Genomic DNA, 25,158 nt, shown 5'->3' with positions numbered 1-25,158 from the left:
AATTGCCTTTGTGAACATTTTATATCCACATTACCGGAACATTCAGATTTCTGGTATTACATCAAAGAAGCGCCTACATCAGATATCTGGTGTGCTTGAGCCTGTGAAACAGCTAACCCGAAGTTTTTCGGAACTCCCCATGCCTTTAATATGAGGTTGGTGTACACAAAGCTCTGCCACGATCGTGCATTTTTCGCACAATTTTGTTTGATGGAAAAACTAGAGTTTTTGTGCTGCGTAAATCAAGCCTGAGAGACATTACTCAGGGCAACTATGTCCAGTGGATCGCTGTGAATTATGGGTAAAAGACATGTCTGCGCGCTGTCTCCATCCTGAGGACAGCTCTACCTCAATGTGCAAACAGGTACTCAGGATCTCTAGCTACACAAACCGAGGCACTGTCGATTTAAACTGTACGTTTTAAACATCAAGTCTGGAAAAAATGTCGGAAAGCACCCAGAAGGACAGCGTCTCTGGAAAAGCGCTCACCAGAGGAGTGATCGCTGAAATGCTGGCGAAGAATTTCGAAAAACTTCCTGACACAGATCAGAAGCTCTTCCTCTATGGACCCTTGTATCTCGGTGGAAATGCGGCTCTTGCTGGATTAATATCCAACAGCTTGTACCGCAGAGCCCTGAACGTCACGCAGGCGGCGGTCACCTCCGCCCTGCCGATGGCCGTGCTGCCCTTCATGACAACAGCCGCCCTGTACAACGCAGTGGTGTCCAGCTCCCTCATGGCCGGTGACCTTAACTGCGCCTCCTGTGCCCTGATGCGAGGTGCACTTGTGGGTGTGTTGGGTGCCGGTGTGTACCCCATCCTCCTGGCCTTACCCGTCAACATTGGCCTCGCATCCAGATACAACACAGCACCGATGCCAGAGAAGGGCAATGTGCTCCGCTACTGGGTGGACCTGTCCAGACCGATCCTGAGGCGCATGAGGGCGGTGCTGGTGCTCCAGGCTTTCTTCGGCACCTTCCTGGGCTCCAGGCACTATGAATCTTACACCAAACTGGCTCAGATAACATTTGGTTCAAGTGGAGAGGAACTCAAAGACTGAAACTTATGGAATGGACCTTCAAATAATGTTGTTTTGTATTGATTTGCCACTATTCATATGGAATATGCAGAAATAAAATGAAAATTGGGCTTTGTAATATTGCTGGGCTGTCTAAATTTACATTATCAAATGTATACACTTGCTGCTTTTCAGGTGTAGGAAGATGATTCGTCCCAGTCAGCAGTTTCATGCATTGATTATGATGAATCTTGCCAAAACCTGGCTTTATCTCAATGCATATTATTTGAAAAGAGCTGAAACGAGTCGATCATTAGACAAATGGTTGGCAATAATTTTTTTTAAATGAGATGTCATTCATAAAGCAAAGTGCCAAAAATCTGTTGGTTCCAACTTAAACAGGACACCTTGATTGCAATGGGCAGTTTCCACAAGTCTGTGTTATGATGTAAAGGAAGTGATTAAATTATCTTCATCTGTAAGGGAAGTAGCTAAGTATTGGTTTCAGCTGTTTTTATGACAGTGTTTAATATGTGGTTGTTTTTGGCTCTGTGAGCTGCCTGAATTAATTTGCTCTAATCTCATCAAATATTCAAACCACATGTGGTAGAAAATCAATAAAATGACATAGCTCATGTATTATTGTGACAACCCTGATTGTGTGAGTCAAGTTCAAGTCAACTAGAGTGCCTATAGAGAGAGCAAGCACCCCGATCGGCTGTAAATCTTGATTGGACTGAAAGATGGAAATGAATCAACCCAAGCTGTCACAAAGAAAATTAACTGCTGGCATTCATCTGAGTGTGAGTTTATGTTTATTAAAGGCTGTTAAAGAACCAGACACAATGCAGTAATGTTGAAGCCAAAGGTGTGACCGCTCAGCCTCAATAACCATGAAACACACTGCTGCATTCACTCCCTGAGCTGCACCCAGCGATGGATGTGTGTGCGGCGTATAGCTGGCTCAGCAGTGAAATGATTTTTAAAAAGAGCAGAACTGATGTCCTGGAGTCGATTGTCATTGAAAACACATGTTCAACACAGGCAATGTTTTATTAAAACATGTCGTCACCTCGAATGGCAGGTTTGACATCACATCTCTGGCTCTCTAGTCTTAACTTGTCTGGGGGGAATGTGTTACAAGAAAAAGCAAGTTTATTGATGATGACATATGAGGAGGGAGAATTAAAGTCAGTCTGTTATTAAGAGGGAAAGGTGCTTCTTAAGAGAAAACACTGACATCAATCAATTAGAGCAAACTGAATAAGACTTTTTAAAAAGCTTATAATTACACAGTTCCCAATCTTTTCCCCACAACCACCCTCCCTCCCTCCCAACCCCACCCTCCCAAAAAAAAGAAAAAAAAGGCTCCCAAATCACAACAAAACAAAGCTTAGTGACAATCCCACAAAACGATAAACAACACATTTCAAGTCAGAGGAACCTGAATTATCATGACAACCAGTGATTTATATGGCACAAGTTTCCCTCTTTACTTCTTTAGACCGACAAAAGTCTCCAGTTCATCATCGTCCTTCCATCGAATGCAACAATACATCATCATTAGAAAGTCTGTGTTGTTGTAGTCATCTCTACAAGGTGGATACGCTTTAATGCCCCTTTGAAACGTCGTAGCATGCCATTGGACTTCATTTTCAAGAAAGGAAAGTTTAAGTTACAATAAAAACTATACATCTGTCAGCACAGAAATCTCCATAAATATATCAGACAACTGAACGTCAGTCAGAGAAAACTTCCTGAAGAGCAGAAAGATGAGGGCAAAAATGTCACCTGTACACAATCTACAACCTGGCCTGGCTCCTGCTGTGACCGTTGAGCTATACTGTCGTTTTCTTGCATTAATGGCACAACACATTTTAAAGGATTAAACACTTTTTAAAAACACTTTCCCAAAGGCTTTCCAAAAAATAAGATAAAAGAATAAATAATATTACGAGAAGAGATGAGCAATAAAAACAGGTTTCTCCAGTCACTCTCACGCAAAACAAGACAGTGACAATCTTAACGGACATGAATGCATGAACAAACGCGCGCGCACGCACACACCATACGCACACACATAATTAAAAAGTACACATGAGATGAACTGGTTAAATGCTCAAGGCATGTCATATCTTCTGCTGACCCAGATATACACACGGTTGCCATTCCTTCAGTAGACCTATAAAATTTGACAGCTGATGTGGGCTAGCCAGCGCCCGTCACATCATTGTAAGTTTCATTACAGTACGTTACAAGTAGAGGAAAAAAATAGTTAAATTAAATACCTAGACAAGGCTTTGGACCAAAGGGGAAGAGAAAGAGAGAGGAACAGGGAGAGGAGCAAATACAAAAACAACTATAGCATCAGTAGGAATTTCATTTTATAAAGTGGTTTTCCCTGTAACTGTACTCTCTATTGTAGTAAACAAATCTTCACAGAGTAAACACACATCGAGGGGAAGGGGGAGACGGGGTGGGGGGGCTGCGTCCCTCTCCGACATATTGTACCTCATCACTGATACGCTGTGAAGGCATTTTGTTCCAGTTTTCTTAGCTTAACATTTTAAATTCACTTTTTTGATGCGTTGATTTTTGTTCTGTTTTTTTTGTTTTTACACTCTTCTTGATGAATCCTGTTCATCGTGTTGCTTTTTTTCCTCAATAATTTCTTTATAGAAAAACACCTAAGTACCAGCTAGGTTCCTTCACAGTTTGTTTTAGTGCAGTGAGATCACGCGCTGCCTCGCTGGCGGGAGGGTCAGCTGCCGTCAGTTCCTCATGTCTTTCCCAAAACGTTAGACCTGATGAGAGGAAAGAGGTGAAATGCTGGTTTAGGACGGTGTGTCTCCATACACTCAATACCGTCTTTCATCTGGTTTGTGTTATGATTCATACCTGAGTGCTTTCCACCTGTCCTTCTCTACCTGGTTCTCTGGACTCTCGCTCTCATAGGATGCGAGGTAGAGTCCTGGGGTTAAATGAAAGAGGGTTGGTTAGATTAAACACAAACAAACATATTTAGACACGTCCTTAAAACAAAAACAGCATGGTACTGTAGGTTCTCACCATCCTCACTGAAGATTGGAGCAGTGTGGAGGTAGTGCAGGATGGCTCGATCCTCCTCAAACGGACACTCCACTTGTTTCCATGTCATGAACTCCCCGACCTGTCGTGCCAGCTCCACGAATTTCTAAAAACACAGAATAGTATTCAATAAATCTATTTTAGGATGGTTAAATGCACCACAGTGAGGTAAAAAGTGACAGTCTAACCTCAAAGTTGACGTGGCCATTGGGCAGCCGATTGGCACATCCTTCATTCAGGAAATAAATATCTTTGATCAGCAGACTGAAGAAGGGAATTACAATCTAGGGACGGGAAACAGACGAAGATATAGAAAATATTGGCACAAAGTGGATAATAAAAGACTGAATCCATGCCAGCATGCTTTCAGAGTGAATGCAGTGACGCAGAGTTGAGCCTGTTACCCTTTCTCTGTTGCTGTTGGCAGTCTGAGAGCGATGGGCAGCCCCCCTCAGGGCGGTCCTGTAGTTGTAAAAATTTCCCGTAGGATCCATTTGATGCTGTCAGAGCAAATGGCAACCAACAACACGGCGTCAGCTTCAAGTTATGGCCTGTCTTGTACTTCTCAGTATGTGAACGGCTGCGTTATGTTTACCTCCAGAATGAAGAACTTGGCCGTCTTGGCTTTGCCCCAAGTCTTCTTCAGCCGTGCCACAGGACTCATGTTCATACCAGCTACACGAGGAAAGGATTTCAACTATTAACACCATGTCAGGCAGCAGGACACTTGGTGATAATGCTCTCAGATCTGACTAAATTAGACTCACAGATGATGGCCATGAGGGAGTTGAAGTTTCCAATGTTGAAACACTCCCTGGCGACATCGATGAAGAACTCAATCACCTGAGCTCTTTGTTTTTTCTTCGCTGGCTGCAAAAAGGAGACAAAAGAATTAATTTTTCACAGTCAACGTTATCTTTCTATGCACAGGTACTGGCACAGTCCTTGTCAGTGAGAGTGAACTACAGCAACGTGACCATTAGGGGGCAGTGATGCTCCGTAACAAATATACCCCCTTCACCCCTCTGCTTGTTTACAAAAATTCAAGACTACTACAGTGTTTTGTTTTTACAGAAATTATCATTTAAAATCTAAAATCAGTGAATGAAATGTCAGTGTATGACAGCTTTGTGTTTCAAAAATAAACTTTGACCCCACACTGCAGAATATTTACTATGTATAAAAATAGGCTATATCTTTCTAATGTCTCCTCTGAATTCATTTTCATGTCTACTTCATGATTAAAGTGCTTTTCATCAATGGTTGTCCTGTTTTGTGACCAGGGTAAGTGCTCTTCATGTTTTTGGAGACATTTTTAGCATAATGAGTATTTTTATCCCTTCTCTTTGCTTCTGAAGTGTCTAATGTCAGAATAAATGAGCTCCTGCTGTACCACTCACCATGCAAATCTCTGTAGCTACCAGGTAACACAGTCTGTTGAACCATCTGACATAAGCCTCCAGGTTGGAGGTTTTCTTCTTCTGGTCACTGAAGCATGGCTGCTGATGATACACACACGCACGCACACACACGCACACGCACACACACACACACACACACACACACACACACACACACACAAGTGAGTATAGGAAGCGTTACCATAGAGAATTCCTCAGATCCTAATTAGCTTCCTATCTACAGGCTGACCCCCTATGTGAGTGCAAATGACAAAGATGGCGAGCTGAGAGCGGAAATAACACGATCAATGGAGAGCAGGTGAAATAAACACAGGAGGAAGGACACAGACGAGCGAAAGAGACAGCAACTGAATACGAAGAAAACCCACAGTGGGAAAGAGAGGAAAAAGATTAAAGTATTCAAAATAAAGGGCAGATGAAGTGTGTGTGTGTGCGCATGCACACGAGCCAAAGCCTGTGACATTACAAATGCTGTGCTGCTTGTGACCTTTTGACTGGCTGACCTCATTTTGGCCCAAATCCTGATCGGACCTAATGCACCAACAGTACAATGTACATGGCTTTTTACAGGATTCCCCGACAAAGCAAAACGGAGAACAGGAAAAAAAAAAAAAAAAAAGGCTGAACAGACTAGGGGTTTCCACTGATATGGCAAAACATTAGACAACACTAATTTTCGCATTCCACTCTCATGAGTTACTATTAAAACAACACTGACTGATTAAAGTTTACCTGTGTTACATCCAATGGGTCTTTCTGAACAAAGGCTTGAACAAACTCCTCTGGTCCAATGTGACTCAAATGTTCCTGGAAAACACACAGACACACATGAACATACGCACACACATGAACACAGATGGGTCGAGCCCCATTAATAATTCTTTCATTTCAGTAATGGAAGACAATCAATAAAGGGAAGTAATGACTCATCGACGTGACTTATTGGAATCGTATATCCTCAAAGTGACACTTGAGACGATATTCACTTCTATTAAAAGACAACTGTGCAGTCACATACATGTGCAAATCAAAATGACTCATCAGACCTTTCTCAATGTGTGAGTTAATCTAAAAATAAAAAAACGCATACAGACACTCACAAAGCGATAGAATCTAATTCTTCTTTTTTAATAAAAATTGACTTGTTGAGAAAACCTACAATAAAAAAAAGATAAGACAGAATAAAGTGCTGTAGTCTGTGTGTGCACTGTACATGCTCGTCTGTATCTGTCTTTCACTCGCCTTTGTGTGTGTGTGTGTGTGTGTGTGTGTGTGTGTGTGTGTGTGTGTGTGTGTGTGTGTGTGTGTGTGTGTGTGTGTGAAGCTGTCAGGTCACATATATCCACACTGGTTTTATCCCCTTTGTTTGAAGCCCCAGGCACATCACTGACTTCTGGGGTGATGTCACCGCTCAGACAAGGGCACAGACTTACTCAGGCACACACACATGCGTGCACGGACGCAAACACACACACACACACACACACACACATACAGAAACACTCCCACCCCCAGATACACGTGCCCGCATCAAGACACACATGAATAGACTGAAGGCACCATGCATGCAATGTGAGGGACACTGCAGGAGATCCTTTTGTTCATGTATGTTTCATTGCATTATTCCCTTTGTTCTTGTTACACTGGCTGAATAGTAGTTAAAGACTGTATACTCTGAAGAGCTGACGAGCAATAATCAAGGTTAAACTACAGCGATCTTCAAAATGCTGTAAGAGCAGTGTTAAGTGTTTCTGCCAGTTTTAGTTTTCTACTGTATACCTCCTCCCCTCTTCCCTTTGTTCTTTTAGACATTTTGTATCATCCTCATATCAGTTTCTCTTCCCTCCTTCTACTCTTTTGAAGTCTTACATCCCATGTTTATGTCCTTGACATAGACTAAATCTCCACCCGTGCTTCACTATCCTTTGCCTCCCTCCCAATCAAACATCCTCTCCTCTCCTCCTCGCCCATCCTTGTTATCATCTTTTACCCTGACCTCTGTCTCACCCACATCCCCCTCTCTCCCCCCTCTCCCTCCTCACCAGCTCCACGTGGGTGAGCTGCTGTGCCAGTGTGTACGGGTCGCTGCAGATGGAGAGCATGTCCTTCTGGATGGGCGGAGGCTTGGTCTTGAAGGCCACCAGCTTGTCAGAGATGGAGGAGGCATTGAGGGAGACCTTGACGATGCTCTCTTCCCCCTGGCTCATCAGGGCCAGCCTCTGGCTCAACTTCTGCAGCACTTGGTTCAGGGTTTTCCAGTACGCCTGCAGAGGAGAGGAGAGGAGAGGAGAGGAGCTGTCAATAACGACTTTAAGGCATAATTTATTAATGCTCCATAGATGAGTAATAGGCACAAATGAAAAGAACGTCCTGGTTGCCAGGTTGTGAGCCCATATTTCAGCACTCTACTCTTTTCCAAAGTATGCTGTCTTTGTCATGGTTATAAATATTACTCCCTAAATAATAGTTGGTTATTGGCAAAGGTGCTTCCACTAGAAAATATGTGAACTAGTAATGAAGTAAAATGATCCTGACTAGGAGAGAGGTCAGGATATATTTCCAATGAAGTCATGACTCGCATCAGTGTAGACTCACAACCTGGCACCCCAGTACAATGTCATTGTACAGTAACATGTACCTTTACCTGTCATGTCTCAGTAGGTTATATAAACTGTATATAATCTCAGTTTATTATTGAGGTAGTTTTTTTGCACTATGCACTATGTCTGAGCACTTAAGAGCTTCTGAGAATGAATAAATTACTGGCGATTTATAAACTCTTTATATGTGTAAATTACCTCATTAACTGTATCATTGTGTGGCTGGTTGCTGAAAACCTTTAATCTCCAAAACATTAAGATTTAAACAGAACATCTTTATTTTTAGCACAAAGGCAATGCATTTGGCCACTATCTAATGGTGTTTGAAAGGATTTAATGAGCTCAAGAATGAGAAGCACAATGTCATTTTTCAGCTCAAGTAAAACTCGTCTTTGAGGTTTTCACACAACGGCGGTGGAGAGCAATATGTCCAGGAATGTGTGTTTCTGTGCCTCTCCCTCCAGATGACTGGTCACAGAGGCCGTTAGGTCAGTCTGTCTCACAAATGACCCAGAGCCACAGCTCCCACATGTCTGCACACACATGCACACACCCATACTGTGGACAGCCAGCTGCAAATAGCAGCACATTCATCACCACCTGCCCTATCCTTCTCTCTGTCCTCTCTTCACCTTCCTCCATTTTTCCTACTCGTCCACTCCCTTTCACCCTCCTCTCCTCTGCTCTCTATGCCCCGGTATCCCATCCCCCCCATTTTCTCTCCATCCATCTCCCTCCCTCTATTTTCCCTTGAGGCTGCAGATAGAGCCACTCCTCTAATATCCTTCCTTCCTCTCCTCTCTACTGTAATATAAGATTGTGTAACACAGAGCTGGAGCTTCTCACCCTACACTCACACTCTGACTCCTTCCACCACCCCACTACAGTGGTTGTGGTCATAAGTGAATTTTGTTTCCCATCAGTGCGTTTCTCACTGCAGCTACAGCTTGTAAGGATATAATGGACACAGCAGTGTGGCTGAAAATCACCACATCACAAAATGTTATTCTGTAGAAACTGACAGTTGTTATCTTGTAGCAGCCCTTTTTTCTTCTTCTTTTCTTCTTTTTGATGATCTAACATCATCCCCAAACTGTCTTTGCTGAGGATGACTGGTCTGTCTGCTATACAGTCCCGTGCCATTAGTGTACCTCATCACATGGAGCTATCCTGTGGATGAAGTCCTTCAGGTATCCCACCATCTTCTCGTCCCTGAAGTCAGATGGGAACGTCTCCGTCCATTCTGTCAGCAGCTGCAGGATCTTGGGACCAAACTTGCGCACTTTGGCCTGTTGTTGAAGAAGTGAAAGAGCTTTATCAGGATTTTGTGACTCATTCAGCAAAAAAACAAAAACAAAACATATCATCAGCTATATGTCAAAATGTAAAAAAATAAATAAAAGTGGTTATTGTTTACATGTGGAACACAAGACTCTACATGTTTCTTTCTGTACCTCCTGTGTTTTTTAGCTTGTGCATGTGTTCACTGGAGATATGTATTTATGTGTGGTGCAGTGCTGACCGTATCGAGTGGGCTCTGATCCAGCTGCTGCTGTTTAATGCACAGCTCACACACCCTGGCCAGCAGCTCCGGAGGAGGGATGAACAGACGAGCACTCAGCAAGAAGGTAAACACATAGGCTTTCTGTCAGAGGACAGAAGGAGACATTCACTAAGACACAGTCACAACATCAATAAAAAAAACACTGCAGTGTTCTGTAATTAAAGGAAGCCGAATAGAATTTAAAGTATAGTATTTATAAACAGAGACATGGGACTAATAATCTAATTGGCAATACTGTCATTACCACTATAAACTGAAATTGACTTTCTGATGGAGGGCTATCAACGAAGAGCGGATTAAATGAGGTACGTTTCTCTTTACCTCGGGGTAGTAATCCGCAGTGGGCACCAGGTTCTGAATGAGAGTGTCCAGGGAGGCAGAGGTGATCGGGGGCCCATCGGCAAGGCAAGCCCCGGGCCCCGGGCCCTCCTGTGGGGCCTCCTCCTCCTCCCCAGGCTCAGCACAGGCCAGATGAGGGCTGAAGCCACTGGGGGTGGTGAACATGGTGCCTGAGCACGCAGTCTGGGGCATTCCTGTCTAAAACACAAAGAGACAGGCAGAAAAAACAAAACTGTCAGCAGAATATAGACAGAAGAAATAGAAATAGAAACTGTGCATGTAGAGGTTATAGTTCAATTTATGTTGGAACATGATGCATTTAATGCATAATTAGCTAACACTGGGTCTCTGGCAGACTTCATCACGTATAATTGTGAAAGTCATACTGGACAGAAACCTTAGAATGACTCATTAAAAATATATTTCAATGTTTCAACTAAGTAACTAACTGAGGCATCAGTTTGTTGTTCTCTCTCTCTGCCTCTACTTCAGCCCTTATTCTCTCCCTATTTTTTCCATTTCACTATCATTTCCAATTCACTCTCTCCACAGCAGTACACTCATCCTTTCCAACTGATGACCCGCTGTCGTCGTCTGGGGATCTGGAATACCCCCCACCCCCACCTACACCCCACCCAACAGCTGCCCCCATCTCCCACATCAACAAGACAGAGGAGGGAGTGAAAATGTGGGTCACTCAGTCGCCGTGGAGACTGTTGCTGCCTGAAAGCGATCGCGTGGCCTCTATCTATGTCTTTCCCTTTAAGGATGCTTTGGGTAACACATTTTAAAAATTCAACATGCTCCTTCCCTCAATGGACCAACACTGCAGCTGTAGTGGAGAGGGGCACTTACTGCGCTGTACGCTAGAGTGGAGATACTACGGAAACTGAGAGTACCGTGATCCTCTGGGTGCACTTACCACCATCACTCATCATCTCCTTAATGTCATCTGCATGTAACTGATAAATCACACACACACCCCTACATTAACAAGTCTTAAAATGGCAAGGAAGAGAGGAGGAAATACTTTTCGTACATGGCAAATGGCAAGTAATGAAATTGTTTCTGAAATATTTTGACATTAATTTGTTCTTTACATAATCTCTGCTGTGTTCAGGCTCCTGCCGACCAAACCCGGTGGTGACTATGTCTACCTGAATCAGACATCATCACTGAGAACTGCTGCAGTCCCTCTGTACCTTCAGGCTTGTTCAGCAGTGAAAGCCTCTCTGCCTGCAGGAGTCACAAGAAGGGCAGCAAAGCCACATGCTAACAGCGAGACCTTGAGCAACACCCAGGAAGTTATTTTCTGATCTAAACACGCCATATTCTTCCTGCTGTTTGTAGCTCAGACAGCAGCCAGAGCTGTAAGCACACACAAAAACACACACGCACACACACAAATACTGACACATAAACAGCAAAGAGGCAGAAGAGCTGAAAATAATCCTTCCTTTACTCTAGCGTAAGTGACAATGCCTTTGTCCCAAATCACTGGGGGGAAACCTGGGAATGGTCAGTGTTTGTTTGCTGCGATCGTTTCATCTTCTTGTGACCTTCAGGCTCCCCCCCATCCCCCTACCCCGGCCCATCAGCCACCACCGATCAACCGGCATCTTGGGTCCTTGGGGTGAAAGGTCAAGCACACACTGTTGACCAGAGGAGCAGGTCGTGTCTCAAGTTTCCTGTGAGAGTGAGAGGTTCGGGTTTCCTTTGTTCTCCCTTGTTCCCCTCCACATGGGCACTTATTCATGCACCTGCACACACCTGCGGTAAAGATCGCCGTACAGAAACTGGGGAGGGGGGAGGAGGGGTGGGGGCGGGGGGGGTCTGCCTTCTGTGAGGCGGTTTTACAGCCTTCCTTCCTACTAACACCCGCAGGCTATATCTCTCACAATAAATGCTGTGGTGGGGCTGAAATCCTCTGGTCTGATCCTGAGAGCTGTAATCATTGCTCCGCACTGCACACTGCTCTGTGATACGCTGACAATAGAGGCAAGAAGAGGTGTTTAACTAAGCAGCTGATGCTCTGGATGTCTGACTGAGCTGTTTCAAACAAAATACTGGGACTGTATACCACACTTGAGAAGGTAAACTCAAAAATATCTGTCTGTCCGTGTTCTGCAGTTGAAAAAGCTTTTTAAATCCTCTATTTTATCATGTAACCATACAAGCTCAGTTGAAAATTTAGTACCACAGTCCGAACTGCAACCCCAAAGTGTCCTTAATAATGTTTGAGCTGTTTTGCTCCCACTGTCACTGTCTAGATTAGGTTGCATGAGGAGCAAGCCTGGGGTGTCCTTGCAGAAAACTCTTCTAGATTGGATAACAACATGGAGCCAAAGAGAGGACATGCCTCGATAAACAGAAAAATAGACAAATCCAGCAAGTCTCTGTGAGCTTTATGGTAACTGGAAGGAATTGCTTTTATGTTAGAACAACTGACAGGAAGACAAAGTCGGCCCTGCTCTAGGAGTCTGTGCGACTAAATCCAGGAGTTTATCTGCAAGTCATCTCATACATATCCAAACACACACACACACACACGGAATCTCTTGAGTTTGTATTCATGTATGTATGGGAATGACTGTGAGTTTTACTCTACGTGCTCAAACTGTCAATGATTCGCTTGTGATAATCTTCACTCTCCTTATTTCCCCCCACTGCATTCACCCCCCACCTCCCCCCAGCATTTCTTAGGCTCTGATACATCATTTCATTACAGCTCTGCATCTCTGTCAGTCAGTGCAGCAGCGTGTGCAGGAAAGGGTCAGTCAGGTGACTCCTCTACAGATGTGCACACTGAATTACAGGCCAGTCATCGCTTGGTGTCTGTGTATGAGACACACTTGCCCTTGTTTTTTTTTTTTTTTACTGTGCCACTAAAACTGCAGGAGGATTAAGATCACAACAATGTGGGAGTGGAAAGTAGTAGTTTCACAAAAGAAAAACAGCAGCTGTATTGATGTATCTTTAGATACTCACTTTAAAACAAAAGTGACAGTGGGAAATGGCATGATGAATTTCATATAATTCTGGAGTCTGGAGTCTATAATATGCTATAATGCCACTTTCATGTCACATGGGGTGGATGGTAGAGAAGACAGCGATTGTCATATTAGTGATTTGTGTTTGTGACTGTCCAGATTTGTTTCTGGACTTCAGGCACCTGTGGATTTGTCAGTGTCAAGTATAAATAGACATTAAATCCTGACCTAACATAAGCACAGCACCAAAACATCATGAAGTAGGAAACAGCACTGACATTTTGGTTTTGTGATAAAATCATTGTAATGTTTAATTGTTACATAACAAATGGAAGTGTAACCGTAGCAAAAGGAAAGTCATCACACTGACTCAGTAATGTCAGTGATGCAGCAATGTACAACAAAGTGAAACACTGAGCTAATAAATGAGCAAAACCTTTGTGTGAACTGAACTAGCTGTAGTTTAATGTTGTTTCTTATGAATCATAATTTACATATGCAAGAAGACAATTGTGTAATTTTGACCTCAAAGACATTCACAGTCTGTCTTTAAAGTGGAAACCTACAAGATCCTGTTGTCTGGGTTATTTTTAGCCTTTGTGACATTTCTGTATCAAGATGACAAACACAAACCAAGACCTACTTCCTTTTATAATTTTACATCCGTATTATTGACACCACTTTTTTTTCCATCATTGTCAACAAGAAGTCATCACAGCTGTACTCTATGTATAACTTGTTTCCATACCTCATGATACACCAAGCTCCCTCTGTGCCTGTCACACCATATCAACCATGCAGGGGAAAAAACCCACAGACAGTGAGAAACAAGCAGCTAAGAACAGGTGAGTGTAGTGGTGTGTGCTCTAATCCCCCCTGAGATCTCCAGCAGCCAGCCAACGGAGGCCCTCCACTGTCTAGACAGCTGGGGGAGTGTCATTGTTCATGCCCCTTACAACGTGCGTGTGTGTTTGTGCATGTGTATGTGTGTGTGTGTGTGTGTGTGTGTGTATTATCTTGTGATTCTGTCAGACTGTTATCATTGCCATCAGGGGATCTGCCTGCTTTGTTCTATCATGATTAACAGAATGGCACTGTCTAGAGACACACAGTCTTTATCAGCACCCTTGACTGTCTGGCTGTGTGTGTGTGTGTGTGTGCACGTGTGTGCTGATGAAACAATGGCATTCCTGACACGTCCGAGCAGCTTGAATCTGTCAAGCAGCTTCATCACCTTCTGTTAATCTCTCTTTCTAGTAGCCATCTCCATTTTGGTCTCTGTAAAACCTGCTTCACCACATTATTGGTATTACTCACATCCACCTTTGCATGTGCGTGTCTGTGTGTTAAGTGTGTGTTGAGTAGAGCGGTGACACAGCTGCTGACAAACTGGTTCTGCCATTAAAGAGTCAATGGACAGTCAGAATTAGAGACAGCTCTCCACTGAGACTGAAGGGGCTTACTCAGGACAAACCAAACCACTGTCTGACCTCTACTATTAAGGAGTCGAGGGTCAAAGGTCAGGGGCTGAGGTTCTTTGGTGGGAGCAGATGGACTACAGTAGCAGCTTTGTCGGCATCAAAAGTCACTCTGGGGTCATTGTTGTAATTATACTCTGCTGCTTGGCTCAGTTTCAAGGCTGCATATAGGTTTTGTCTGCACTGGGGACATTTTAAAAAAAGTTCTTGAAGAGAGAGAGATTTTAAAAGATCCATTAGCGCCGTCACAGCTGACTTTGATTCATTGACACTGCTCAGCACGTCTATTCATCACCACCGCTAATGAACATTATAGACAAAGAACTTGCCTACAGGTCTATATGCTTTTTATAGTAGCACCAATAGACAGAAGCCTGTCATTAGGATGCTAGGCGATACAGCCTCTCAGTGTGAGCCTTTGATTAGGATGAGCATCTATTTCTGATATGTAATACTCAAACTACCTGAACTATTATATACCGATCCTGCCTGGTAGCATTCTTTCTCAAGCTTCAATAAATCCCTCACAAGCGTGTCTTCAAAGTTCATGTCTTTGCGGACACGGCCAATCCAATCTATTCCTGCACCAGCAGACTTTATCCAGCTGATAAGGGGTTTGATACTTTTGATTTTACAGTGTAGAGGTTTGAAACCCACTGTTTAAGGAAATGTGAAAAGTAAATAGTCAATCTGATATTTTAGTGTTTTGAAGTTATTTACTGTATATTTTGCAATGGGAAATTGGACTGACTTAATACATCTGTGGTTTCACCGACAGGATATGCCGTATTGATGCTGTGAAACGCCACAAAGCGAGAGTGCCTGTACTTCATGATTTGATGCAATGCTATTCTTAGAAGAGCAGCACATGATGAAAGTTGAGCACAGCAAATATCCGGCATGAGTATTGCAGCAACGTTTTGTTTTGTTTCTGTATAGCTGCTTCCTGGTTTAAGAGATCTCAGTGAAAGGGAGGTAGAAAAAAAAGTCTGAGGTAAAAACTACATCCCCTATCTTGCTTGAGGATGTGATGAGTATAGGAATAAGATGGCAAAGATAGGTGAAAAAAAAAAAGGTGGGCGGGCTGCGGAGGAGGGGGTGAGCGGGTGATATTCACCCTCAGGGTAGTGTGCAGACAGTCTAGGCTCTCTGAATGTTAAACTCGCCTCCTGCTCAACTCACTAGACTCCTCTTTTCTTCAGCAGACTCCATCATATGACACCCCCAACACCAGCACACTAACTCATTTACATACATAACACCTCCTGTCAAATCTAGGACCCTGATGTTCGCTCCTTTAACACTCTACAATTTCAACTCTTCATCTATTTTGGGACTATGCTCTAAAAAGCAGATCCTTGTGTATTTTTGGTCATGACACTGTTTTGCGTGCCGTAGAGTATTGCAGCTCTGGCCTAAATTTTCCTCCGTGTTCTTTGAAAGCTGAAATGACACAACTAGAGAAATAATGGAGCATTCTCACAATGCCACGGGCTTAAAAAGAAAGTAAACACCTTTTTTTGTCATCTAGCCTCTCGCTCCCCCTTTTCCTTCCACATGCATCCTCGAGTCCTCCCTCCATCCCTTTATATCCCTACGCCCTACTTTCCAATGAGCCCCATCAGGACGCCTGCACAGATGGCCCTGCAGCAGCCTGCTCTCCCAGTGGGAGCTGCTGGCATGGGTGGTTTTTTGGCCCTCTGCCCCTACCATCATCCCAAGTCTTTACAGGAGCCCAAAAGTGTATTGGCGTTCAGTCTGAATGCCGAAGTACAAGGGGTGGGGGGTGTGGGCAATCTGGCTGCTTAGCTGCGCGGTGACTGTTTGGCACCACTGACAACGGAGAGGGCGCAAAATACCACACATATGTCACCGCACACACTTCACAACAAAATCTAACCAGTGCACTATTGTTGGTTAATGGTGTGTGTGAGTCTGTATTTAGAGAGAAGTGGAGCTGAAAACAAATGACTCCATTGTATCTTGAGAAAACACATGCATGCACACTCGCACCCACACAGCAGCCAAACGCCGGATTGAGTTACAGTCGAGGCATTCCAGCTCCCCACCCATTCACCAGCCTCTCTTTGTGGTACGAGCCCTGATGGATGTCGGAAATCACACTCCAGCCTCAATGGGGACACACACACCCCCAAATCCCCCTTGTATTGGAATTCCCTTGTCCTGTCTGACCGGAGTCACACTGACATCCTGGCACCTGTTCCACATGCACCGGCTCCATCAATCCCAATGTAAAGCTCAGTGGGAATTCACCAGCACGAACACACCCTGCGCACATGTGTAGTCGTCCTCATTCCTGAGCGGGTTTGGACACAGCTGTGCGCATATAGTATGTGTTTGGGTTTCTGTTGCTTGCGAAAGGGCAAAGGAAGTCAGAGTGTATCTAAGTCCAAGTGAAGTCATTCCTTCGCTGTGTAAACAACCATCTGTCCTACTGTTCTCCAAGAGGTGTGGCTGTGCTTCGCTGTTTTCTTGCATCAGCACAAAAACAGGGGGAGGAAGAGCAAGATACGAATACTTGTGTTACACAAGAGAAGAAGCACAAGTTAAATCCCAAAGTCAAACTATTACCAGACCAAAATTTACATTTAGATGGAATCAAGATCTGCATTACGCAAAAACCATCAGCCTGAGAGAAAATCTGTGCTTTCGAGACAAATTCTAAAGGTTGAAAACCATTATCCAGACTCCACTTTCAAACCACTTCACATGTGTAAAAAACACTAAATCTATTCCCCCCAGTTTGCTGAGGATGAACATGAACACTAAAATGAACTGAATGGCTCTGACGTGTGATGGGTTCTGGGCAATGTAACATGTTACTTAGAGATAATTGTAGCTGAGCGGAGATTGGCTCGTAGTAAGCACATAGCGCGTCTGAGCTCTAAGTGCCCTAAATCTGTCATTCACAATGGTCATAATGCTCTCAAAAACAGTCATGTATTATTCATAATATCCCAATTCACCACCAACCCATGATGCAACGTTCACTGGAGGACAATCGGACATGAGTGGTTTTGTCTCTGTCCTACACAGGCATAATTTTAGGTGTCAGAGAGTGTCACTTACGGAAAATTACTTACTGAAAGAATGGAAGAATGTGGGAAAGAAAGCAGAGCGGAGTGATTGAGAACATCCAGACAGAAAGGCTGAGTGAAACAATGCCCGTGAGCAGCCACCTCAATGGTCCTTTAAGCACTTTTTAAAATTAGACTCTTCATCCAAACACCCACTCAGTACTGTATTACTCTCAATTAAACCTGCACAATACGCACCGCAAACTAATGAGCGAGAAGGAAACAGATGCAAATCTAATAACCAGACGTTACTAATTTCATCACGACTGTCTCCTTTGCCATTAAACCACATCTATCTGCTCATTACAACCAGCACGGGCAGGGGCAGCGCACTGTGTCACTGCTGATGTATGATGTCAAAGTACTAATTACTGAAGTTGAATCGCAGGGTCTGGACGACTCATGCGTGTATATTTATATTATTAAAAAGACAGAGGTCAGGATACATGCTTCATTGATAAGCATAATAAGTTGTTTTGTGTTTATATTTGGACAACCAGACATTTTGAACATCTAGATTTAATTGTTGATGCTTTCTGGAAGAACATGGTACCTTCACATATACTATTCAATAAATTCATGATGAAAATGTATAAATTCTGAAACAGTATAAGATTTAGTATTATTAACAAAATGTTCTGTCTTTTTTTCTTTCCTTCCTCATTAAACCTTTTCAGCACACATTTTTCTGAAAATTATTAATTGTTCACATCCACCTGTGCTGTCTTGTTGTCTATGCTGCCTTTGAGGATGCACTGCTACACTTCTTTGGACATTGAACAAAATTATAAATCAGCTAAATGTCATAGCAGCAGTCACATGTTGTGCATGTGAACAACACAAACTAACAAAAGGATGACCCACTCATTAAAGACACTGCTCCACTGAGCTGATAGGGGCTTAAAACTGCAGGGTGCGTTCAATTTGTTAAATAAAAAAGATAACAGCAGAAGTTACACACTGTCCCTTTAAATCTTTTAATAATTGTTTCGAACACAAGTAAGTTGGCAGCAAGTGAAATCCTGAGGTTGAATTCCGAGAGCAAACACCTCTGCTAAAGTTAAATTAGTTCAGTGAGCACTGTTTGGGAACTTTTATTTCTTTATCTGCAAACTGGAGACACGTCTGTCTAATCATTAGTCAGGTGAGCAGAAGCTTCCCAGCCTGACAAACCAAATATTCTGTCATTATTTGGAGCCTATATCTGATGAAGTAATCTATATGCCTACTCCAGTGGTTTATTGAACACGCTGGGGATCTAATCATATTCCATTACCTTTTGGACCCAGCCGATCCATACTCACAGGCCATCAATAGCTGCCCACATGACAGCATGCAGGCCATGTGGAGGCAGCTTACGACCAGCTCTGGAGTGTAGAGCGTTTCCAAGGAGTCGAGGCTCCTGATGGGAGGTAATTAGATGCCTGTTGAGTCCCCACTGCGACACCCCCTCTTCTATCGTTTATTCCATCAGAAATCCCTCTTCCTCCCCTCTCGCCCTCTCTCTTTCCGTCCTTTGCTCCCATGACAGAGCAGCCAGCTGTGAGTGATTCCACACATGAACCCCTCCCTCCCCCCATCAGCCTCAGCCTGTCAGTGTGATCCCTCTCATCATCGACAGCACTCACTTTCAGTTAAACACTTTTTAATTCATTAAAACTGCTTGATGTCCGTTTCTTGCTGCCGAGCAGTTTTAATGAATTAAAAAGTGTTTAACTGAAAGTGAGTGCTGTCACAACCTTTTTTTGTACTTTGAATTTTTCGGACTGGCACCCGATTTACTTGTTCATACGTGGAGTTGAGCACGCCAAGTCTGCTGATCCCTCCCATCATCCCCACGTCACTGTGCAAAGGTGCAGTGCAGCCAAAGGATATCCAAAGGCCTGTCAGGTACACAGGCCATCAAGAAGTGCTGTCCCTGTTTTTTCTTTTTTTAATAAACCTTTACTGACTTGAGGAGCTTTTCGTGTAAGAAGAAGAAAAAGAAATCTGATACATAATCCGGTGGCTGCATTGGGAATTTTTTTTTTCACCTTAAAGGGTATAAAGGGGAAATTCCCAAATATAGCAGGAAGATTGAGATGATACAGGAACAGAAAACAGAAATGTGAGAAAGTGTACGAACAGAAAAGTTTTCCTCAGCACAGCTGTCTATTTTGTACTATTTATACATTTCTTTTCTTTAATGATTATGTAATTTCCCCTCTCTGAATTGACAAATGGCATGGCTTCAGCAAAATGAAAAAGGAAAAAGAAAAAGAGAAACAAAAGACTTTCATTCTCTGCTGACTGATCATTCATCCATCCAAGCCCACACAGGAGGATGAGGCCTGGGTCTCATTGATCCAAGTTTGATTTATCTTCATCTGTGTTTTAAAAATCACACAATAAAGTGGAATTCACCGCATACAGGATTAGGATGTTGTCATGGATTTCTGTTTTGACTGCTCCGCCACAAGACAGTAGTGGAGTACCGTCATGTATGTTGGGCAGAATAACGTGTGGTCGGCAATTCCTCTGAACACACACACACACATACATGCACACACACACACGCACACTCAAACCCCTTCCCCCATATGCACACACACACACACACAGCCATAAACCTTGTGGTGGTGATAAAGCTGTCATTGCTACCAGACTAACAGCTACCGTGTTTACATCCCTGTTGACCTGCACCAGACAGACACCCCCCCCCCCCCCCCCCCCACCTCTCTCTCTCGCTCTCTGCCCAGTCCACACACACACACACACACACACACAAAGAGTGGCCTCACCCTCTGGGAACTTGCTTCCCTCAATCCCACGTCAAACCAAACCATGCCCTCATTAACAGCACACCTGTTATTCTCTGCAGACTTGGCCTGAATTGGAGGGAACATGTGCCGTAGTCAATGTCTGTACCTGCAGACTTGTTACCAGTGGCTTTCTGACAGACCCCTGCTACGGTGACTCATGCCTGTACAACCTGCTCCTACTATACTGTTAGAGCAAGCTGTCACTTCGACGCAAAGCCATTGTATCACCAAGGCTTCATGGGTTCAAAACTGACAGGCCAAACTGAGCAGGTGAACCTTGGAGAGGAGGTGGAACAAAAACCTGCATGGGAGTTTGATCTCTGAAGGACCAAGTCAAAAGGTGCTAATGATCAATCAAAAAAAAAGGAGCTTTCTATCCAGAGAGGGTGACATGCAAGGATGACTGAAGAGGAGCGAGTGATTTGCAGTATTTTGTCCTCTTACAAAGGAAACTCAGCAGGCGTGCCACAGAAAAACAAGAGTGTTTGTTTTTCACCCCACTGAGCATACAGAAGCACATTCAGCCAGTGGAGGTGAGAATGAGCAAATACCATAGACTGTAAAAAATAATACACATTTCCCAGGTTTGAATCCTAAACAGAGGGAGGGAGAAGCTGCTGCAGCCTCCTGGTGATCCACGCTGAGAGAAGCACAGTCACGAAACGTGATGCTGCCACTCCGGTGTGTCTTTCACGCCTGAGGGGGAGGGATGGGGCCAGAGCTGAGGTATGGGAGGACAAGTGCATTAACCGGTCATATCAACAAACCTGGGCTCGAACCCCCAACCACCTGACTGGTTTCTGACAGCCGGTCTTACTTTCATGCACCTTGCAGTAAGCTGCAGGAGACAGATAACAAATCCTTTTGGTTTGTATTGGTAAGCTGTTCAAGCTGTTACATCGCCCCTGGGTGAAAAGGCTGCTCTTGGATGCTTGCAGTGGATGATGCAGATTTTTTTTTCTCCCCCCCCAAGAAAAATGTCAAGGAGTAAAAATGTCAACAGTGCCACACCTGTTCATTCTGTCCTGTCTCCTCAGATAAAGCACAACACATACACAAAATGCACACATGCGATGACACGTCTGATATGAGAGAGAGAGAGAGCCTGGGGAGTGTTTGAGGAAATCAGCGGTGAGTTTACAGAGAGGCTTCGCTCCCGCGTTAATGATTAGGTACACCAAATGAGATAAGCTTCACACTGTGTGGTCAGTTAACCAAACCATGTCCACGACAGTAATAACATGTGACATTTGTCCGAGTTATCATTAGTCGCCACTGTGTTTTACACAGCAATGTACCGAACATCACAATGTCACCTGCCGACATGCCTCACATCTTTCCCTGGAAATGTGTCAGGCAGAAGACGCAGTGACTCCGGGCTGGATACACACGCACGCGCGCGCGCCCTTTACACCGACCTGCACACCGCTGACTCACGCCTCAGACAATAATGCTCCTCCATAGTAAAAAAAAAAAAGTAAGGTATCATGATGTCATCACTGTTGCTAGTAAAAGTTACTATGACGACACAGTGTTCCGGTCGGGATGTGTGAAAGGGAGGCTGGTGATGGTGCGCTCCACACACACACACACGCACATAGGCTACACACACATACACAGAGAGGCACGCACACTGCTGTGGGCGTGAGCGCAATTTCAATATGCTAATATGATAGTAGTGGGGTAACCTTGTTTTATTTAACACGTTATACTCACCAGCACTACACTTTGATCCCCATCTTTTATCCAACTTGTATCCGATCTCAAAACAATAAAACTGCCGCTCCGGATATTCCCAAATTAATTAACGTTTACACAACAGCCTGTGCAACCGGCACCGGTGGGACAAGTAACGCCGGACTCCAGAGGCACGAGCCTGATAGATGTTAAGTGTCGGTGTTGATAATAGCGGGTGGAGACGTTTTTCCACCGGTGGACAGCGGACACGGATGCAGAGCTGACGCCGTGACAGTTAAGTGTATCCCTGAAGGCGTGGCGAGCGTCCTCCCGTCCTGCGCCACGGAGACACGGAGGACCGCACAGCACATCCACACGTCCTCGGAGCAAGTGGTTAGCCCAGAGGAGAGGAGAGGGAACTACTCACACTTTGATCAAGTCAGCCAAGAATAACACCACTTCCGTTTGGTGTTTTTTTCAAAATAAGATACTCGTGAAAGCACGCCCAGATCCTCCCATGCAACTTTACGACCCATGATCAACACCAGCAACAAAAACATAAGCGCATTGCATCTTGTCCGCTTTGAAATTGGCTGATTTATTCATGTGTAGCCTACCGTTTTACTAGCTACAATGTAGCCTAATTTAATAACAGGCCTAATCAAACTCAAACTTTATTTATTTGTATAGCACCTTTCATACAAAAAATGTACAGGTTAAAGGTTAAAATAGTGCTTCTGGCAAAACAAATTTGCATTTAGTCACATTAGCACACAAACTTCCGTGGGCACTGGACACTGAGGCTTTTGGAGCCCTGGGGTCTTATACCCAGAGGCAGTGTTGTACCTAATTTGTCCAGCTGGTAGGGTGGAGTGAGTATAGTTGAGACATGTGTACAGTTGAAACACCCTTAATATCTTGCCCGCGCTGCAAGGCTGACCCACAATTTTTACTCAGCACATGCATATTAGCATCCTCTTTGGTTGTGGGAAATTTTGAAGAGTTTTAACATCTCCAGTCCAAAGATATCAGCAAAAGTATTTTTACTAGGGTAAGAATTTCACTTTGCCATGTCCCTTCCACAACGAATAGCTTATTATCCTTTTGTGACCATCAAACATAACTTACATCATTGCAAACTTTATTTTGTGCCCTAAAAACTCACATATTTCATGCTATCCCAACATGTTAGGTCACTACACAATCTAGAGAAATACACAAAGTGGTCAGCGGGGTACAGTTGAGACACAATGTACATCACATCACTGTTAAATTGTGCAGTGTAGGCTAACACTAACATGTTATAAGTCATAATAAGACCAAAAAAACTAAGAAAATGGAAAAAAACTAATATTTGTGATACCTGAACAGTGTTATATTATTAATATTATAATTGTAGGCCTATGTTATATAATTATAATATAATAATATTTATATATTAATAATACAATAATATTCCATTGTTTTGAGGAATGAATTTATATTGAAATATCTTGTCAAATTTTAAAAAGTTTATTGCATTTACAATTGATGTTCAGTCATCAACCACCCCACCATGGTAAAAATGCACCTCATGTTTATGACCTGATTGTGGAAAAAATAAACAAATAATACATGATATTCATCAATAATAACTTAGTATACAAACAAATTAAACAGCATATGAAATATCACTTATTTTCAGTGTATAGTTTTTTTTTGCAATATCTGTTCAAAAATGGAAAAGAAAAAAGTGTCCAAACGTACTCGGTCTACCCTACACTAGGTTTGTCCATGGAGACCCCAATTCTGATTGTAGCCTATGTCAAGTTGCTTCATCACTACTATTTACGTTTGATAGTTTGTATCTTTTATTCTGAAGGTGAAATTGACTTCCGGTGATACATAGTAGTATGTCTGGTTTGATGCTGCTGTGGGAAGATTCTCGCTCGCTTCCTCCCACCCTCTCTCACTCTCTCGCTCCCTCACACACACACACACACCCACACACAACTGACAGAACTATTTAAAGACAATAAAAAGAGAGTATAATTTCTTTGAACTGAACACTCAGTAATAATACATGTACTGGGCCATATCAGTCAACTCGCTGTGAAACATATACAGGCCAGTGGTATAATGAATCTTCCCAGTAAACACAATTTCCAGACCATCAAGGTTATTAAATAGTTGTGGGAAGATTACAAGAAACAAAAAGCCCTCTTTTCCTTTGTAATCCTGAGGCACCTCCCTCTATTACAGTAACATGGCCTTGAGTGACACTCACTAACTGTAACCCCTGAATAAAAAGGGCCTGTACTTTTTAATCGATAACTTCAACCACATTTAAAAGCAACCAGGGAATGTCTAAAACCTCACTAATGAGTGGAGACGAGAAGCCAGAATGAAAAGGAGTGGGGTGTTGGTAGGTGTTTCCCTGGCTGCTGCCATCATCATGTTTTCATTTGCAACGTTGAGATGTTATTGGAGGGGAGTAATTCATTTGAAGGGATGTGTTGCAGATGAAATGGGGGAGAGGCAAACTCAGAGAAAAATAATCAAGTGGATGAGACTCAGAGTGGTAAAGGTCCTTGTTGGGCCATGAGGCCGTGATGCATGTGAGCTGCTGTCCCTGGAGCTTTGGTGCCGCCTGCTGCTGGGCTTTCTGGGTGAGCGAGAGGATGTGTATAAGATAATTTTTATCTCCTATGTCCTCTGCTGCAAAGTCAAACTCTCTCTCTCTCTCTCTTACACACACACACACACACACACACACACACACACACACACACACACACACACACACACACACACACACACACACACACACACACACACACACACACACACAGTGGTGCTGAAGCAGGTGCAGAGGGTCCTGCACCACTGAAGGTGAGAGCATGTATAGGCTACATGTGTTTTCACCACCTGTACCTGTACACAGACTGTATTGAGTTCTTCTGCAGGATGAAGTCAGAAGGTCTGCATGCAGAAGGCCAGATTTCGTCTCCTGACAGCCCTGCAGCGAAGCTTATTCAATTGTTCTAGCTACCTAGCTTTAACCATACTGTAACCACAATTTATTTTTAATTGGTACTGGGCATAA

General features: G+C 43.5%; 2 protein-coding genes across 2 annotated transcripts; one reads left to right on the top strand and one right to left on the bottom strand.

The window, feature by feature from the left end:
- Positions 1-311: 311 nt before the first annotated feature.
- tmem126a (transmembrane protein 126A) lies at positions 312-1,356 on the top strand. Its single transcript, XM_083980224.1, has one exon. It carries the CDS (start codon positions 443-445, stop codon positions 1,058-1,060), a length of 618 nt encoding a protein of 205 aa, XP_083836350.1. The 5' UTR covers positions 312-442; the 3' UTR covers positions 1,061-1,356.
- A 1,803-nt stretch (positions 1,357-3,159) lies between these two features.
- LOC310992566 (ras-GEF domain-containing family member 1C-like) lies at positions 3,160-22,443 on the bottom strand. The gene is made up of 14 exons (XM_083980652.1): positions 22,113-22,443; positions 10,012-10,227; positions 9,649-9,771; positions 9,278-9,415; positions 7,569-7,790; positions 6,259-6,333; positions 5,506-5,604; positions 4,873-4,975; positions 4,701-4,780; positions 4,510-4,605; positions 4,294-4,389; positions 4,088-4,211; positions 3,917-3,989; positions 3,160-3,822 (listed from the first exon to the last, which is right to left on the bottom strand). The coding sequence occupies exons 2-14, from the start codon at positions 10,219-10,221 to the stop codon at positions 3,798-3,800; spliced, it is 1,464 nt and encodes a 487-aa protein (XP_083836778.1). The 5' UTR covers positions 10,222-10,227; positions 22,113-22,443; the 3' UTR covers positions 3,160-3,797.
- Between the last annotated feature and the right edge of the window lie 2,715 nt (positions 22,444-25,158).

The sequence above is a fragment of the Trachurus trachurus genome (genome assembly GCF_905171665.1).
Source record: "Trachurus trachurus genome assembly, chromosome: 10".
Lineage (NCBI taxonomy): Eukaryota > Metazoa > Chordata > Actinopteri > Carangiformes > Carangidae > Trachurus > Trachurus trachurus.
Note: the sequence above shows the minus strand (reverse complement) of the source record. Positions and strands in the feature narration are given on the sequence as shown.